Here is a 20,068-nt window from a genome sequence, read left to right as displayed (position 1 = left end):
CAGAGCCTGCCATCTGAACAATGTAACATCACCATTGCTTGCTGGGGGAGATATGTAGTCTTGAGAAATCGAGATTGCATGACATCAAGCAGCAGGCAAAGTTACGCAAAGCACACTGGGGATTCAGGAAGTTGGTGAAAGTGATGGGCAAGACATAAGGCAGCACCCACTACATTAAAGGGATTTTTTTCATGTAAGCTTTGATTGCATTATGAAAAAGATCTCTAGTATGTATTCCTATTACAATGCTGATGTTATCACAGGATAGTATATGCTGGGACTTTACAACTCCTTTAATAATAGTATACATCACCAAAAGCTCTCAAACCGGCATCGCTCTGGTCACAAAGGAGTTAAAGCATGTTAAGTATTTTTTATAGGGTCAGAGTGTTTATGTCAGAATGGAGTAGGTCAGGTCATGTTTGGAAATACTGAATTAATTTATTGGTAGACACATAATTATGGAAATGTTTCAGTGTGCTGCAAGTTTTCACAACACCTCATTACTTTACTTATAGCGTCATCTGCTTGTGGCTGCACTGTGTACCATTACAGTAAAGATATCTTCTGCACGTTGTCTGCTAAGTCAATAAAAATAACACTGCATTCTGATTAATAGCTTTAAAAAGAATGTGACCACATATAGGCCCTAAACTTAGTGAAATGCTGTGTATAGTGTTCACTGTTTATTGTGGTTCTTAAGGTGGACAGTGACATCTAGTGGTTTATTGTGAATTTGCACCATGTAACAAGGAATGTTAGGGCCACACAATTTATGAAGGGTCCCCATGGTATTGTGACCCACTACACTCTGTTCCAGTCTAAATTGGCTAACGTCATCTAAGCCTTCCTGGCTCTCACGTTCTCTGTTTCAGGTTCCCCCCTAGGCTGTTTCCATGTAAACATGTGTTGTTTAGCTGTTGCTGGGTAAAGTGTCAGCTCGTCAGATGAGTTTGACAGTTTACATTCCGATGGGAAACAAGCAGCCAATCATCAATCACTCTTACCTTTAAATATTTTGCCTTGTGGAGTTCCGGTCAGCAGCTGGATCTTCAATCAAGCTGAGCTAGCCTCGTACCCGTCCCTTTGTTGCGGCTTTGACCATTTTTGGGGGGGAATCGTCTTCCACATTTAGGGAAACCTAGGGGGTTATTCACCAAGCTGCCGAAGGATTTAGCCGAATGCTTGGCTAATCCTTGGGCTCGCTTCGGCTGCAGGAACCTTTTCGGTTCAGCCGAACTGAAGGTCTGCTGTACATGCTATTCACAATAGTGCATACAGCAGCCAAAGGCAGCCGAAGCACACAGCCGAGCTGAACGCATCTGCTTCGGCTCGGCACAGAACTGGACCGACTTGCTGCAAGTTTGTAAAAGATAAGATAAAAAACCTGTGTGGGGTCCCCTGCCAATTCATAACAGATCCTTTAGGTCTATTAGGAATGTTAGAAGGCACTCCTAGATCTGGTAGGAGTTTTAAGAGGTACCCCAACACCCAAAAAATGAAAAGAAAAAAAAACCATGGGGTCCCCCTAAAATTTCAAACCAGACCCTTAATACTTTTCCCTGCCACTGATGTAAGACTCAAGGCAGAACACAACTGCTTGCAGCTGGCCAGCTCAGTAACCCTTACGTCGGTTGCTTTCTCCCTTTTGCTATAAGCTCATGGTCATTTTATCAAACCCCCCCACTGTACCATACCAGGCCACATGCCCTCGGCATTAGGAGGGTGCATGTCTCCATGCCAATGAGGACAAGAGCCTCTTCCCCACAACCCTGGCCCGGTGGTTTTGGGGGCCTATGGGCAGGGGGGCTTATCTGCATCTGGGTAACCCTTTCATAAAGGGGGCACCCAGATGCTGCCCCCCTTGTGAATGAGTAAGGGGTGGTTGTTACCCCTACTTATTCACCAAAGAGTTAAGTGAAAAGTAAATAAATGAACAACACTTTAGAAAAAATCCTTTAATTGAACAAAAAACACAAACATGGTTTCTGACAAGTTTTGTCACTTTTCATTCTGTTCGCTGCCTCTGAGGTAGTGAACAGAATGAGCAAGCCAAATGTGAGCCGAATGCTATTCACTCTCTGCTGTTCGGAGAATATAGTTTACTGTACTACCGTGTTTCCCCGAAAATAAGACCTACCCCGAAGGTAAGACCTAGCACTATCTTAAGAGATTCCTGTAATATTCCCCCCCCCTCCCCCCACACACACACACACACACACCCCACACACACACCTGTCTGCCTCGGCTTTTATGGTACATAAAGAGATGCCGCTAAAACTACATTTCCCAGCAGGCATGGCCAGTGGGGTCGGAGTGAGGTCAGGGTAGGGTGAGGGAACTTCTGACTGGAGGTCCGTGCGGCGAGGTGGTTCCCTGGATGGCATCAGAGAGGAGAGCTCCAGGACAGCTGCAGCCTGCAGGTACTGTGACAGTATTTTTTAATTTTGTTGCACATTAAGGCCTCATTCACACACAACGCAAGCAAAATTGTATATTGCGTATATACGAGCGTCTATATACGAGCGTATATGCGCGTATAATACGAGCGTATATGCGTGCACTATATGCAATCCCAGAATGCATCACTCGGAACGGAATTTTTAATGTGCTGTACGCATATACGCGCGTATATTCGCATAAATACGCATAAATACGCTGCCTGGACGCATCTCTGTTCCATCGTTTTTGCGCATATATACGCTACGCAAATATACGGCTCCATACGCTGCTATGTGTATGGAGCCATTCATTTGCATATGTTGCATATGGTACAATACGCACGTATACATGCGGCAGTGTGAATGAGGCCTTAAAAAAAAAAAAAGACATACACCGAAAATAAGACCTAGTGTGTTTTTTGGGGGGGGGGAAATATAAGACGGTGTCTTATTTTCGGGGAAACACGGTACTAATTAAAAAAACATAATGTTATCAAACAGGAGAGTAGGGAAGGCGAGTAGGGAAGGCTGCACCTAATTCTTCCAGTGGTGGAGGTATTATTTTTATTTTGGAAATGTCATATTTAAGCCCTACTTTAATCCCATGTCTTCCCATTTCAGTATCTTAGAACATCACTCTGTGTGACAATCTTCTTTCATTGTAAACTGCTCATTGTGTTACTTTTGCAGTGCGTATGTAATATAGGTGTGTGAGGCTACTTCCCCTACCTACCGATTTTGCAGCATATGGAAGACATGAGAAAAATTCCTGAACGCACCTGACTTCTATGTTTTCAAAACGCAGCTAAAATGACTGCAGATAAAAGCATCTAAATGCAAAGTGAATAGATGCATTGGAATTCATTAGATGCATTAACCCCTTCATGACTGAAGCCTTTTTTTCATTTTTTGCACCCATGTTATATTCCACATTTTAGGCCTGGAAATTACTTAAAACCCCCCAACATTATATATTTTCTGAATTCCAAGACCCTATACAATATAATGGTGGTAGTTGCTAATTTTTATGTTGCGCAATATTAGCGCAACTCCTTATTAAACCCCAAAATTTAGTGATAAATTTAATTAAATGCCCCAAAACACAACAAAATACCCATTTTTTAAATACGTAGGCGCACCCGACGCGTGTTTACGTGGCGACGCGCATGCTCGCGCGGGCCGGGGACTTTTAATTTTTTTTAATTATTATTATTAGATTTATTTACTTTGATTTTAATTTTAAAAACAGTTTTTTTTTGGTTGTTTTACTTTTCTTTGACTGCTATCACATGGGTGGGCTTACAAGCCCCCCCCATGTGATAGCAGATGGTGGTGACAGGTACTCTTTAAGGTGATGCTGGGGGTCCAAAAGACCCCCAGTGTCACCTTTAAACTGCAAATAAGCTATTGAAGTGCAGATCGCACTTCAATAGCTTAAAGCTGGGCTGCAGGAGCCCAGAACTGACAGCCCAGGGACCGGAAGTGATGCAATCTGCATCGCTCCCGGTCCCATAGAACGGGGAGGGGATCGATGAACGGAAGTTCGTCGACCTCCTCCCCAGCTCCCCGCGGACACCAAGGACGCCGGTCCCGGGCCCGTAGGAGGGGCAACTGAGCCCGGGAAGCACGGTGGCGGTGTCCGGGGCGGGGGGGGCGGCCCTTTCTTCGGGACACAGAAGCGATCTGGCGACAGGTAAGTCGCCAGTATCGCTTCTGTTGTAAAGCCGACAGTTGGCTCTACAAGTTTAAACAGACTCCTGGCGGCAAAAGTCGCCAGGAGTCTGTTTAAACAGCCCCGATGCTGGCGACGTACACTGTACGTCGTCAGTCACGAAGGGGTTAAAGGAGAACTATGAGGTGAGTGTTTTTCACTCATCCTCATAGTTCTAGCCGACCTGTGACAATGAGACTGTCACAGGTCGGATCTGGAGGTGAGCGAACACATACCGGGGTTCTCTCACCTCTCTATCCTGTCACGGCTCTCTGCCGTGACAGGGGAGGGGCTGGATTCCCCCCTCCGATCCTCCGGCACTGACTGGCGGAACGGACGGAGGAGGGTACAGCTCGCCTCTAGATAGGCAGAGCCAGCTGTCACTCACGCAGCTAGGCGGATCCAGACATAGTTGTCGGGATCCGCTTCAGCTGCGGCGTCTCAGTATATCGCGAGCGGTGGCTCGCGGTATACTGAGCTTAGGGTGACGGGAGAACGCTAGTTTGTGTCCTCCCGTTACCCTAAGGAGAACTATGGGGAAAAGCCCTAACCCCATTGTTCTCCTTTAATATGTGTTTAGAAAATCATTTTAAATGCATATAAGTGCATCCAATCGCACCTAGTATGAATGTAGGCTAATGGTCCAATGATGTGTGCATTGTTGTTAGAAAATGTTATTGCATGCTTAGACCCTCCGACCAGATGTTATTGCTGTCTGTGTCTAAGTAGGAGAGGATTCATCCCTCTATTGTACTGGTGATCAGTATCACTGAAACGTGATAGTGATGGGAATTCTAGAACAAAAGATGAGGGGAAGTCTTTCAATGGGAACTCCTGTTTAAGAGTGTAGTTCCCTTCACTTTGGGAGATTAAGGCTCCATGCACACAGGACTATTATGTACAACTGCGCAGTTCTGCAGCACTGGCTAGCCACATCTGTCTGTGGCTGTGCGCGTTATCGTACATGGAACGATTACCTGTGGACAGATGCAGCCACCTGAATTGGCACAGTGGCTGCCTATGAATGGACACACAGAATATGGAATTCCTGCCTCAAGAGTCCACAGGCATCCCCATCCATGTATAATAGCCCTGTGTGTATGAGGCCTTAAGTAACACTAAACTCAGGAGTTAAATCTTAAAAATGCATTCAAGTACCTTACCTTACTATTAACAAAAATTTATCTTATTAGTACATCACTCGGCTGTAGATCCTCAAATCATCTCTGAATTGGTGCTGACACTGTCCTTCCTTCTGGAGGGTGGCTACTTTTGCTCCCCATGATTCCTGTGTGTGTTGTAAAGTAGACACCGCCCCAAGCTCACTCTAGTGATGGACTACAATGTCAATATAAATTAGTAAACTAAACATGAGATTGTAGTCCATCACAGGAGCGAGCTTGGAGCGAAGGCTACTTTACAATACACAAAGGGAACAAAAGTAGCCACCCTCCACAAGGAAGGACAGTGTTGGCACCAATTCAGAGATGATTTGAGGATCTACAGCCAAGTGATGCACAAAAAAGGTCCAGTATTGTTTATAGTTAAGGTACTTGAATGTACTTTATTTTTAAGATTTAACTCGAGTAGGGGTGGATATCAGCTGCATGTTAATATCCACCCAACCCCCCTCTCAATCCTCAGGGCGGGGGGGGGCACCTCCCTGAAATTAGTCTTTGCAGATTGGGATGTTTGCCATGTGATGTGGTACGATGCATTTTAATACAAAAAGCGCAATTTGGCTGCGGTAAGCAGCCTATTGATATGAATGGTCTGTCTACCGTAGGGTACCACAAGGCACGATGCAATGTATACTCTTTTTGCAGAGGGCCCAAGCTAAGGAGAAATGTATACTCTCCTACAAATAACTAAATAATCTTGTTCCTGCTCTTGAATGACACTGAGAATACATATACAAACACGCTCGGCTCATGGTGACACTGCTGAGTTGAATTCTACGCTATTTGCCAGTAGTATATATGGCTTCGGCCGCCTAGGGCATGCAAGATCACATGACGCTCGCTTAGCCCCGCCCCTTCAGCTTCTGATTTCTTTAGGTGCGCCGTTGCTCTCCGTTGCCTAGCCTGAATCAGGCGCCGGTTCTGGGTACATAATGGCGCTCTGCTTCTGTTCTGTATTGGCTCGACACTGCCGGACTCTGAGGGACATAACTACAGCCTCCCTTCGGGTTTCTGCTACGCCTCGCCATGTGACACGCCGTGGCAACCATGGCGGGTAAGTGCGTGATTACGTCGTGTGTGACGCCATTGTGCGTGATTCCCGGCTTCAGTCCGCAGGTGCTGGGTAACAAAGACCTTCGTGCCTGTGTCACCTTTATGGGGGATAGTGTCAGGGGGGCAGATAAGTGCAGCTCTGGGTCACGTGTGCTGACTGTTTATCTATAATACATAATCAGGGAAGACATTGGGGTAAGTCATGAAAACTGGAGTTGTGCATAGTAACCAATCGGCATCTCTCTTCATCTTGTTCATTTAGGCTTTGACAATGAAATCTAGAAGCTGATTGGTCACTATGCACAGGGGTTTTAGTAAATACACCCCAAAGTCTGCATTGGTATATATGCCCAATTAGAGCTGCTTTATGAATTGAGAGCAAAGGCAAAATAGGGAATTCCTTTATAGTCCTGACCCAGTTATATGGTTACAGAGGTTGAAAAACGACACATGTCCATAAAGTTTAACCAGACAAGAATAAACGACAACCTTCCTCATTAGAACCCTCAACCTGCTGTTGATCCAGAGGAAGGTAACCGCCTTTAGGTCCCATACACGCTTGGAATGGACCGATTGGATGAATCTTACGAATTGCTCCCTGAGACTTATGCAAACAACTGTGGACGAGAAGCACTATACAGAATGACCACTGACCGTGCCTGCGGCTGCTTGCATTTCATTGGACGTGCTGCGAGTATCCACTGACGATCGACCCTGGGCGCAAACTGCTTGTGTTCATGGAAGACCGTCTGCAGGTGATCACAGAATGTCCATTGACATGCGAGCGTGTGCAGACAGCCGCCATCGCTTTGTATAGCGTTTCCAGACCACAGCTGTTCATGTGAGTCTCGTGGAGCAGTTTATGAAACAAATGTAATCTGCTGCATTGGCAATGTGAATGAGGCCTTATAAAGCATAGTCCAGTTTGCTTTAACGGTCAGTCCACACTGGCAACAACCAATTCAAAAGTGCTTTGTGGCTCATGCTTCCTCAGTGGTCTTATATTTGGGACAACAGTGAAGGTAATTAAATATTACAATTCTTGGGGATTGTCATTGGGGTGAGGGATAAGGCCTTGGCTCATCCACGTCTCCTAGCACTGGACATTGTTGAATTGAGAGTTCATCACCAATGACTGCATCCTGTCTGCGTTCCAGCGGTTAATAATCTTCAGCGTGAACATTCCACAGTGGGAAATTCAATTTTCCCCCCTATGGACCAGCTGAAGATCTTTCCTGTGAATTATTGGCTAAACAATTAGGTTTTGTTTTTTTTAATGAGTAGCAGGTTATAGATTAGGGCCCCTTTGACATGATCGGAGCGGTACGGATCGGATGCCACTGCTGTGACATCTGTGTCCATCCAGTTTTTTTTCCTCCATCTTGTGATGGAGGAAAAACCTGAAATGATCAGACCCTATGTCGGCCTATGGCAGTGGTTCTCAACCTTTCTAGAGCCAGGACCCCTTGATAACATTTACCAAGTTGTGGTGACCCCCAACTAGGGTTGCCACCTTTTTTTTTTTCAAGCAAAACCTGAACATGGCTTATTCTTATGTAAATAGTGCCACCCATTCATATGTAAATATCACAGTTGAGACTATTTTCAGTGGGGGTCCAGTAGCCCCTATCTTAATTTTGGTTGCCCCTGTGTGCCTGACATCTTGTGTCCAGGATTCAGTTTCCATGAAACCCGGATACGGCATTCAAAACCCGGACTGTCCGGTTCAATCCTGGACAGGTGGAAACCCTACTCCCAACAGTAAAATTTAAGGATGCACCAATACTAGTATCTGTGCAGGCTTTCAGGTAGCCAGTGTGGGCTCTCTCTCAGTCATTGCTGCCAGGGCGGGCTATGTGGTGGTCAGTGTGGGCTCTCCTCGCAGTCACTGATCACCGACACTCCCGCCCGCTCCCCTCTTTGATCCTCCCCGGCCAACTGACACTGCTGCACTAGGAGGAGGCTGAGGAGCCTCTCACCTAGCACAGCACAAGGCTCTGGCGATCCCCCTCAACTGTGGATTGCGAACCCATGGTCTATTTGGAATCGAATGTAAACGGACATGTGTCCATTTACATCAGATTACCCCCGATCTGGTAAGATCAGGTCCGGCAAAACGGAACAGTGATCTGTTTGTTTTTTCCGAACCTGGCCAGAGTCAGGGGTAAACGGACGCCTCTCCATTTAGACCTGGCTGCTCATAGACTTACATTGGGCATCTGATCGCGTCTGCTTAACAACGGACAGGTGGAACCGATGGGACTGCCTGTGTGAAAGGGGCCTAACATCGTTAACGCCACTGCTAAATGTGTTTTGCTTGCATCCCGGATGGTTTAATAGAAAGGTATATCACGACTCTTCAACTAAGTTGTATCAGCTAAACATAGACCTGAATGTATAGATCATCAAGCGTGCATGTTCTTATGGTTGGTCCATAGGTGTTTAGCTGCCTTTTACTATATTATACTTTAGAAGATGGTGCCATAAACTCATCTGTGTTTCCACTGCCAGGTCTGTGAAATTCTTATAAGTAGTATCCTTGCTTGAGCGCACTCATCTACATCACAAATGTGTTCTATCTTACAGAGTTGTTACCTTATCATACGACCTGTATGAAGGCCGGACACCTGCACCGCCTCTAGTTTTACTTCATGGATTATTTGGTAGTAAGTCCAACTTTCAGTCTATCTCCAAAGTCTTGGTGCGCAAGACTGGCAGAAAAGTAAGTGCACCCCGCGTTAGAGTTTTACATGGTTGTTAATTGTAGCCAAAAACTGTTGGAAAATGAAAAGAAGAAATGTTGTAGGATATCATAGAAAATTTCAGTTTGGGGAAGTATTAGGGTTCATGTCAAGGGGGGATGGGGGGTCTGTGTCTTTCATTCTAAGATGCGCATTTGGAGGACCAGTATTTTCTACACTCTCCATAACATAGAGTGGTGGTGATCTGTAGGTAACCTGCCTGTGTCTGGGACCACAAAAAGAGAAGGTCATTGTTAGTACATATGTGTTAAGGCAAAAACTCCAGGGAACATTATTAGTAACCTTTGCAGCGGGACTAGCCCTGCACTGCAAGGGTTAACTGCTCGTTGTGGTCTAGGGAGGGAAATAGTTATAATAACCTGAGCCTACTTGCTCTTAAGGTGCCCATACACTGCTCGATTCTCGTACGAGAATCGCGGGAAATCCCGCGATCGTACGAGAATCGAGCAGTGTGAACGGAGACGTGCGACCGTTTCTACTGTACGGTCGCACGTCTTCCGTCGAACCAGCATGTTCGAAAACCAGCCGGGAATCGTACGATTCTCGGCTGGTTAGAACGGTGCTCGGAAGACAAATGCCGAACGGGCCGGTGTGCGCACGCGCACACTGCCCGTTCAGCATTGCGGTCATCGGAAGCCCGCCCCTCAGGGGGGCAGGCTTGCGATGATCGAGAGTGCGATCTGCCTGTCCAAGATAGGCAGATTGTACCTTTTTTTTTAATCCCTTTACAACCATCGCAAGACTAAGGTCTTGCGTTGGTTGTACAGTGTATTGCCACCTTTTAGAATGGTGCCTGGAGCACCCCCTCTGTAATGGTCCTCTAAATCATAACGTTCTATATACTGTGTATAGGACATAAGGGAGCAGAGGAACATTCCATTGCTGCAGAAGAGGAGGAGACACAGCCGGCTCAGAGGAGTGGGTGAGTTTAGCTTTGTTATTTTCCTCCCTACATCAAAATGTAGTTTAATTCTTGCAATGCAGGGGTAGCCCTACTGCAAGGGTTAATAATAATGTTCCCTGGAGTTCTGCTTTAAAAACAGCCATTTTTTCCTCACAGCCACCAGTCCAATTCAGATTTTTAGATTCCAATTGTTCTTTTCCAGCACATGAGTAAACCTGATTGGTCGGTGTAGGGAAATATTGACAATTGTTCATACTAACGATAGTGACTGAGTAACAGACGCCTCATGTCTATGTGGAGAGTTATAAAATATCCCGTACATACATGTGTTATGGTGCTCATGTTGTTGTGTTGTTTCTTATGTCTTTCAGGTTTTGGCATTAGATGCCCGTAATCATGGTAGCAGTCCTCATAGTGATGTCATCACCTACCATGCAATGAGTGCCGACGTGCGGCAGCTCCTGCAGCAACTTGAAATACCTAGATGTGTTCTAATAGGTCATAGTATGGGAGGCAAGACTGCCATGACGTTGGCACTGCAGGAAGTAAGCTGTGATTTGTCTTTGTTCTCTTGTCTGCAGATTCTAGAGTATTGCTAGAAATCTTACATGACATCAGTTGCATCAGTTCTAATAATCTGTGTTGTGCTTTATTCCAACAATGACTGAGTCCTTATTTCAATTCAATCTACTTTAACCAGTTCTGTTTAATGTGTGCATGCAGTGCAATGTTTTACTTTTCTTTTCAGTTACTTAGGATTCGTTCATGTTGACCATGAACCAAATGTGTTCCATTAACTTCCCATGAAGAAAACAACGGTGAAGAAGAAAATAGTCGTTTTCCCTATACATCCAATACATACAATTGTCACAATGCATTACAAATTCTTCCAAAGACATGAGCTTTCTAACCAGGCCTCGAAATTTCCACACGCCCCCTCCCAATTGGCGAGTGAAAATTGCGTGGGGGCGAGTGGAATGTCATCGAGGGTGTGCGACCAGGGATGAGACACTACCGCCGCGGCGATTGCTCACTTCTCTTCTCCTTGGCCGCTGCAGCTACAGAGCGGCCGAGGAGGAGAAGAGAGAACAGAAGCTAACGATCGCCGCGGCGGTAGTGTCCCATCCCTAGTCCCGCCGGCGGCGCACCCCCTTGATGACATTCAGTTCCGTTGTCTTCTGCAGCTTCCTCCGCGCACCTCGGCTGCCAGGCTGGGAGGAAGACTGCAGAGACACTGTTGGCCCAGCCAGGAGGTTATGCAAGGGGAAAATTGCTGACCTCTGCACTGCCCGTCACGCTGACCTCTGCACTGCCCGTCACGCTGACCTCTGCACTGCCCGTCACGCTGACCTCTGCACTGTGCGTTACATTACTGGCCTCTGTACTGTGCGTTACATTACAGCTGGCCTCTGTATTCGGCATTGCATCACTGACTTCTGTACTGTGCATCACACCGCTGACCTGGCGGAGTTAAGGCCGTGGCAGGGTAGGGGTAAGGTGGGGCAACTGGTGGCGAGTAACTGTTAAGGCCTTGCTAGCAGCTCAGGACTTGAAATTTTGAGCCCTGCTATCCAGTCGTTTTGTAGATTAGAGTATTAGGGTGAGCAGTATTTGGGATCAATTACCAGTATGTTTCTATGCTTACTAACCAATCATTTATTTGCATTAATTTTGTTACAGTAAATAAATACCTCAAGATGCCCATACACTGATGTAGTTCGGAAATCATCCACGAATGATAATCGATCAGTTGATGGGACACCACCGATTTTAATTACTGTGCTCCTGGCTGAATTTCCTCGGTCAGGCTGGAAAACATTTTTCTAATCATACGAAAAGCAATGCATTAGTGGCGTTTTCATAGGCAAAAAAATGCAGCAAGAACACTGCACATGTGCAAACGAAAATCCGTTCTGTCGATCTATGAAATTCGGTGTGTTAGTATTGCTAACGAACGATTATCAAAATCGGCATTGGTGATGGGCTATTTGAGCTAGAATCGAACAAGGGTCCTTGGCAGCAATTAAAAACTTCCGATCAAAAATCTATTGGTGTATGGCCAGCTTAACACTTAGGGGGCAATTAATCAAAACTGGAGCAGACAAAATCTGGAGCAGTCACCCATGGCAACCAATTGACTTCTCTGTTCAGTTTGTTCACTTAAGATTTGAAAATGAAAGCGAGAAGCTGATTGGTTGCCATGCACAGCTGCTCCAGATTTTCTCTGCTCCAGTTTTGATAAATCCCCCTCTTAGTATTTGAGAACTATGGCACAACTTTTTAGGGTCACAGGAGGACATGTACTAATGTCCTTCTGTGACCCAAAACTCAGCATATAGCGATCGGGATCCAGCCCGCTGGCTGATTGACAGCTGGCTCTGCCTCTTTTAGTACAGTTACCCTTTAAATGCATGGCCCCCTCCCAAAGCAAGGAGTAGATGCTGGGGGGGAGGAAAGTGCTGCATTTAAAGGGTAACTATAGTAAAAGTACAGTTTTTCTTTAGGTGATCATTAATTGCCACATGGTCACATTGCCACAAGACAGAACGTTAAAGGGACATGTATAGTCGTTTTGTTAATACAGTATTTCCTTTTATGTATCAGTGATCAGGACTAAAAAATACATTTTCAATAACATTTGTATGCATGTTTTTGATGCAGAAAAAGTGCAGCATGTTGTACTTTTTTTTAAAAGCTTTGGAACTGAACGCAGTGGTGTGAACTAGCCGCATTTAAAACCATTGGAACTACTGTGTATGCCTTTTTTGGTGCAGATAAAAAAAACCAATCTGATCTGGAGATGGTGTGAACAGGCCCTTGGGCTCAGTTGCATGTTTTCCTGTATCTCCTCTGCTGTTTTACAGAGCTCAATTGCTCAAGCTAACATTTTACACATGTACACACGTGTGAATGAGTAGTGACTCCTCCCCTCTCACCCTACACTCTGTACTGTATTTCTGTATCTTTTTTTTTTTTTTTATTTGTTACAAAATCAGATATAAAATCTGCATATAAAACTGTACATATCATTGACTCAGAACCATTATCGTTGCCCTTTAAGAACCTAAAATTGGCACAACATTGTTGGTCATTTTGGATTACATAATGGGAGACTGTTTCACTAATTACTACTCTAGTGTGTAGAGGGAAGAAGAACTCTGCTAGGAAGAGTGTTGATATATTTAAGTTATGCTATGGTAGCCTTTTTTACCTAATGGGAGCTTCTTGGTTAGTTACCATTTCTGTTTTGGGATTTTTTCATCTAATAACCTCCATGCAGCAGTTAAATTAATAATAATAATAATCATTTATTATTATAATAATGCAAGATTTATATAGCACCCACAGTTTGCGCAGTGCTTTACAAAATGGGACAAGGCAATACAGTTACAATACAGTTTCAGTGCAATAGGGTTAGGAGGGACCTCCTCATTAGAGGTTACAATCTAGTCTAGGCATATGTCTAACCGTTTACTGTATATATGTACCTAACAAAGATGAAGACGTCTGAAGGTTCTCATTCATCCAGGTCATGGTATATCTGTAAAAAATAAATCAAAGCAACTGGACTTGCTGTATTTTTCTTTCGCTGGTCATCCATTTCTGAATTGAGAAAGCTAGTTGGATGACCAGCGAAACGTGTTGAAGAAAAATACAGCAAGTCCAGTGGCCTTAATTGACTTTTTATAGATAAAGATGAAGACGCCATTTGGTGAACTAGCCGTAAACTCGTATTGCATTTCCAAGTAGTCCTAAATGCAAATGTTCAAATAGATCTAAACCAAGTCAGTAAAATCTCAGAAGCTTTAACAAGTTAATGTTGTCTTCCAGGTTGTTTTTGAATCCTTTTAAACATGCAGCTTTTTTTAGAGTGATACCTAGTTATCCTACTATGACGTTATTTGTTCAGACATTTCCTGTTATAAGGTGACAATGGTTTTCCAGTTGCATTCCTACATTGCCACCATGTCACATTTACCTTGAATGGAGACTACAAGCAGTCGTGCTGACACACTGCTCAGGCATGGTCCACTGTTGTCACTATCAGGAAGCAACTGCAGAGCAATGATGTGCAACCAATGCTGGAATGAGTACATGTAGGCAACAAGTAGATTAGAACTTCAACACTGAGATGAAAACACGGTGAAAACAGTATTTTATGAAAAAACATATGGTAATTTTTTAATACACTAAAGTAACTAAATGTTATCCCGATTTAGTGTTTAGATCTACTTAGAGCTAAGTAATAACACATTTGTGGAGAAAATGCTAGAACAACCCAGAACATAATTTGTGTGTCTATTAAAAAAATGCATGTGATGGCATTGTCAGGGAGAGGACTGTGATTCCTTTGAAAGTTAAATAATACTTGCAATTATTACATTTTACACGTTTCTTGAGATACATGCACTTCCACAGGTCCACTTTGAGTTAACATTTAGGCATAGATGTACTGTATTTTGAATAGTACAACATGTGGTGTCAATGGAGACCTTAAAAGACATGTTACATAAAACAAATACAATAGTTGGCAGTTATGAGATTATATGCATATCCAACCATTCTCTGTTGTTTTCTATTCCTCAGCCACAACTGGTGGAGGGATTGGTATCAGTGGACATTAGTCCTTCTCCCACAACACCCCAGTCTGGTTTTCCCCGGTTCATTAAAGCAATGCAGAATATACATTTGGAAGGGAAGATGCCAAAGTCAACAGCTCGAAGACTGGCAGAAAACCAACTTCGTGCCACAGTAGAGGTAGGGAAATTTCTTCTTCCTTCTTTTTTTTCCATAATTCTGCTAATGGATAAATGACCCTGGTGTTACATACTGTATAAAATAGGGAAGCACAGTGGCGTAGTAGTTAGTAGTTCTGCCTTAAGGTCCCCACACACCTTACGATAATCGCGGGAAATCCCGCGATCGTACGATTTATCGTAAGGTGTGTGGAAGCCGTGCGACCTCTACTACTGTAAGGTCGCACGACTTTGAACTTACGGACATGTTCGAAAACCCGCCGAGCATCGTACGACGTTCGGCGGGTTTGTGGCATGTCCGTACGATAACAGCCGTACACTGCCCGTTCGCCATTGCGGTCATCGGAAGCCCGCCCCTCGGAGCGTGGCTTGCGATCATCGCAAGTACGATCTGCCTATGCAAGATAGGCAGATCGTACGGTTTTTTTTAGAACCTTACAAACATCGCAAGACAAAAGTCTTGCGATGGTTGTAAGGTGTGTGCCCAGCATTAGATCAATATTTTGAATCCCGGGCAGTACACTATCTGCAAGGAGTTTGGATGTTCTCTCTGTGCTGGTGTGGGTTTCCTCTGGGTAGTTTGGTTCCCTCCCACACTCCAAAGACATGCTGCAAGGTTAATTGGCTCCTGTCTAAATTGGCCCTCATATGTGAGCTCCTTGAAGGCAGGGACTGATGTATGTGTGCAATATGTAAAAGCGCTGTGTAAAATTGTCAGCGCTATATAAATACCTGTAATAATGGTAATAAAATAAATACGCTGTACAACTCGCAGTCTGATGGTGTTTCCAAAGGAAAGCAGTCGTTAAATGTTACAGCTTCACAACTTTTTTTTTTTTCTTCACTCATTTTTTTGTAAGCTGATTTTAATTCCTCTTTTAAGAGCCCCACTATTAAATCGATTACTTTTGCTATTATAATTGTATAATATGAATTAAATGATTACATTTTGAATTTGGGAGAAGTTGCAAAGCAGTTGTGATGTGAAACCTTACACATCAGAGTTTGTAAAAACCCACTGCTGGTGGTGGATATAGTGGTATGCTGTGTTCAAGTGAGTGGTGATGTCCCGCATGGACAACGAGAACAAGCAGCAGCTCATGTTCTGAACTGGAGGAGTCCAGTGGAAAATTAGATGGAGGCTTAAGAAATGTCAGATACTCCAGAACTAAGAAAAAAAAGTTTGATTTTATGTTATGAAGTGTAAAGTATAAGTCAAGTTGGCATAGTTTTACACTTTGGAGTTTTCTGAATAAATCTATAAGGGTCCATTAATACTTAAAGGGACACTAAACTCAGGAGTTAAATCTTAAAAATACATTCAAGTACCTTAACTATTAACAAAAATGTATCTTATTTGTGTATCACTCAGCTGTAGATCCTCAAATCATCTCTGAATTGGTGCTGACACTGTCCTTCCTTCTGGAGGGTGGCTACTTTTTTTTTTTCCCCCATGGTCCCTGTGTGTGTTGTAAAGTACTCACTCCCGTGATGGACTATAATCTCAATACAAATGAGTAAACTAAACGTGAGATTGTAGTCCATTACAGGAGTGAGCTTGGAGCAATGACTACTTTACAACACCATTGGGGAACAAAGGCAGCCACCTCCAGAAGGAAGGACAGCGTCAGCACCAATTAAGAGATGATTTGAGGATCTACATTATCTTTGGAAATTTAATAGTCTGGTGATATGAGAGATGCAGACTACTGGACAGACTTGTGGAGGTATATACAGTATGAAAGTATTCATTATTTTTGTTAAGAGGTTGGAGTTACAGTTTAACTCCATTGATCAGAATATGTACTTTTAAGCAGATCACATTGACAAGTATAATACAAATTCGCTTCAGTTATCAGTGTAGAGCTGGGGTAGCAAACCTCTGGCCCTCCAGCTGTGGTGCAACTACAAATCCCATGAGGCATTGCAAGATTCTCACAGACATGACTCCCGGAGAGAGATGCATTATGGGATTTGTAGTTTCACCACAGCTGGAGGGCCGGAGGTTTGCTACCCCTGGTGTAGAGAGTTCCTAATAATATATAGGGCTTTCATTTCAGAAGTGGCCATTAAATGCTTCATCTCCATGCTCGTGTTTTCAGCCTTAAAAGTTAGTTCACAAGGTAATAGATTTTTTTTATATTATGCTTCTCTTCTGATAACAGGCATGTGGACTGTTTTTGTATGACAGAAGCCTGCCGGAAAAACTGCAAGTGGTTTTACTGAGACGGACCAGCCGTCAGGATGAGCGCCTCCTAGTGCTACAGGAGGAAGCGCTTTCAATGTCTAAAGCGCTGCACACACATAGTGCGCTTCTCCCTGCTGATGGATCAGATGAGCTCATTGGCTATGACAGAGAGCACACTGCACATGTGCGGCCCTTGGAGAAAGGACGGTTCTCCATCCTGTATGGTCATCCTAACAGCTGGTCCATCCTAGTAAGAAGACTAGACGAAGCCATAAAAACAATTTGCCGTTTTTCCGGCAGGATTCCGGCATTGCAAAAACAGCCTACAGGTATGTTAGCAGAAGAGAGGCATCATTTTAAAATCTGATTTGCTTAGATTGATGGTGTTCTGTATAGTGACATGATAGAGTGTTTGTTTGTTTTTTTAAGGTGAACTAACCCTTTAAATTGAATGGAAAACATAGTTCTTATATGTTGTTTATAGGTATGTTTTTGTTATAACCAGAAGAGATTTATAGAATGGTTGTAGGTTAAATCTTTTTCAGGTTTTAATTTGTATTGCATTAAATGCAGGAAGCATCAGTACGTCAATTTCTCCTCACAAACTTGGTGCAGGAGAATGAGAATTTCAAGTGGAGAGTGAATCTGGAGGCTATTGCAAACCATCTGCAAGATCTGTTTCACTTCCCTGACTTCCAGGAGCCTTACCCTGGGCCCGTACTGTTTCTGGGAGGGGCTAACTCTCCTTATATCAGGTAAGAGCCCAATCAGCTTTACAAATTCATTGGCTTCCCTTTTAACAACACGACTCCTTTTGTTTGTACTGTAAAAAATGAGGCAATACAATTAAGATCTTTAATCCACATTGTATTGAATACCTTTCTATAGTAGCAATGCGGTTTGTTCTCTTTTTTTTAACAGATAGATACATGAGTACCGAGCATAGAGAACTTATTACAGCACAAATATTAACATTTGAAACATAAGCGGTCTCATAGAACAGTATAGAGATCCATATCACATGGATTAATGCTACGTCTATGTATACCTATAATCAGATATATGCTTTAAACATGGTCTCGAGACTGAAAAGTATCGGCTGTCTAAGCGAACAACAACTTATACATACTGATCATTGTGTGGGACGTGCCCACCTCTGTTTGTTCTCTTTTTATATTAGAATTCTCATTATATTTACCTAACTCTAGGAGCTTATTGATAAACAGTTTGGCTATAACAGTGAATCTTTCCCAGTGCATGTCATAGGGTTCCTGTGCGATCCATCCCATTTAATATCTGCATTATATATCAGCTTTGTAAAAGTGTTGTGTGTTTTGTTTTTTTGACACTGCTAATAAATCAGAGATGATTAGAAATAGCATGTAAAGGTAAGCTTTAAGTAATACATGTGGTGCCCATAGCAACAAACCAGAATCCATTTTGTATAGTATACGTGTGACGTCAGTAACGAGAGTGTTGATTGGTCTCTCTGGGTTATAGCATTTTGCACTTCTTGCTTTCTTACACTGTCTGGTTAAATCTGATTGGCACTAATAGGCATATATCTTAACAAGTACAATATCTAAGCTGGGTGAAGAAATGTTTCTCCATGTACCTGTTCACTGTTCTGGTTTCCTTTCTTATTTTACACTCTATAATGTTCTGTAAAGTCTGTAAAAAAAACAAGCCTTTTTTTTTTTTTTTTTTTTTACTTTGAACAGCTCTGAAAATTACCCTGAAATAGAAAGACTTTTCCCATGTGCAAATATTGAGTATATTGAAGGGGCAGGACACTGGGTACATGCAGAGCGGACACAGGACTTCATCAACTCTATCTGCACCTTTGTACAAGAAATGACACCAAGCCAAACATGATCTCCTAAGTGCAACTCTAGAGGCATCTCCACAGTGACTCTAAGGGTAGGTGTATATGGGCAGCTGAAGACCACCTACGCCTGCATCTGGTTCTGCCCAGTGAAGCCTAAGCGGTAGCCTAAGAAATCCATCCCCTGTCACCCATATACACTTACTGTAGAGAGTAATACAGCATCAAGGTGAAAAGACTGTATAGCAGTATTTGATTGTTTACAAACTGTCATTGTTGTGTATTAGATAGTTTAACTTATTGTCATATTTAAATTTAGTGTAACTGAACTCTAGAAGCCGTGCCAAAAAAAGGCATGCGTATGGCAAATAATTAGTCACTAGTTTTGCCTGTGATATCCCTGTACCAGATCTTATTCCCATTACTTGCTTAATATGCCTTGTTCTCCACTGTGTCTTCAGAGACAGCCATCTGTTTTTTTTTTCCAATGTCAGAGCCTCCAGCAAGGAGAACACAGAGCAGCGCAGTAGTTATATCACCAAATCTCATAAGACTAGCATTCAGTGGCAGCAGTACCTTAGCTCTCACACCGCAGATATAAAGCTAGGAGGCTGTAGGGACACGTGCATACCAGGCAGTTGCACTGCTATTTTTCAGGAGGCATTCCAGACAGTAATTACAGGCACTGCATAGGAAATCTTTACTTTTGAGTTGAGTTCTACTTTGAACTGCAGTCTCAATGTCTTTAGATTTACACAGACTTTTTTTTTCTACCTGTAATCCTCCAAGCAGAAGAGAGCAATAGACAATAAGATACATTTACATTTTTATTGTTTTCAAACACATCTCTGAAATTTCAACTGCCTCATTCACTCTATTCCTTTTTGATTAGTTTGATCTTTAGTTTTATTTATATTGTATTATATGAATAATTAAATCAAGTTTTATAAAAAAAATAAAAACCTCATACTGTTGGGTCTGGGTATGCTATATGAGGCTGGTAATACATGTGGTGTCTTTTCCATAAAATTCAATCAAGATTCAAAAATCATGAAATTCTATAGTCAAATTATCTCTATCCTTGTGTGTTGAGTGCTCATTATTGCGTCAGAAGCAGGCACTCATGTAAATGTTATGACACTATATAAAATGATTCTACATCTGGTGTGTTTCTAGTCCTCTCCAGTGGTGCATTGAGGAGATATTTCCACTGTTATACAACATTTTCTTGGTTGTCACTGGTGGA

At 43.1% G+C, this 20,068-nt stretch overlaps 1 protein-coding gene across 1 annotated transcript; it reads left to right on the top strand.

The window, feature by feature from the left end:
- The first annotated feature begins 6,265 nt into the window (after window positions 1-6,265).
- ABHD11 (abhydrolase domain containing 11) lies at window positions 6,266-18,891 on the top strand. Its single transcript, XM_018561234.1, has 6 exons — window positions 6,266-6,387; window positions 8,973-9,108; window positions 10,424-10,597; window positions 14,640-14,810; window positions 17,571-17,752; window positions 18,719-18,891. The coding sequence occupies exons 1-6, from the start codon at window positions 6,266-6,268 to the stop codon at window positions 18,870-18,872; spliced, it is 939 nt and encodes a 312-aa protein (XP_018416736.1). The 3' UTR covers window positions 18,873-18,891.
- The last annotated feature ends 1,177 nt before the right edge of the window (window positions 18,892-20,068 follow it).

Source organism: Nanorana parkeri, unplaced genomic scaffold (assembly GCF_000935625.1).
Source record: "Nanorana parkeri isolate BGI_ZX_2015 unplaced genomic scaffold, ASM93562v1 scaffold509, whole genome shotgun sequence".
NCBI classification, from domain to species: Eukaryota; Metazoa; Chordata; class Amphibia; order Anura; family Dicroglossidae; genus Nanorana; species Nanorana parkeri.
Note: the sequence above shows the minus strand (reverse complement) of the source record. Positions and strands in the feature narration are given on the sequence as shown.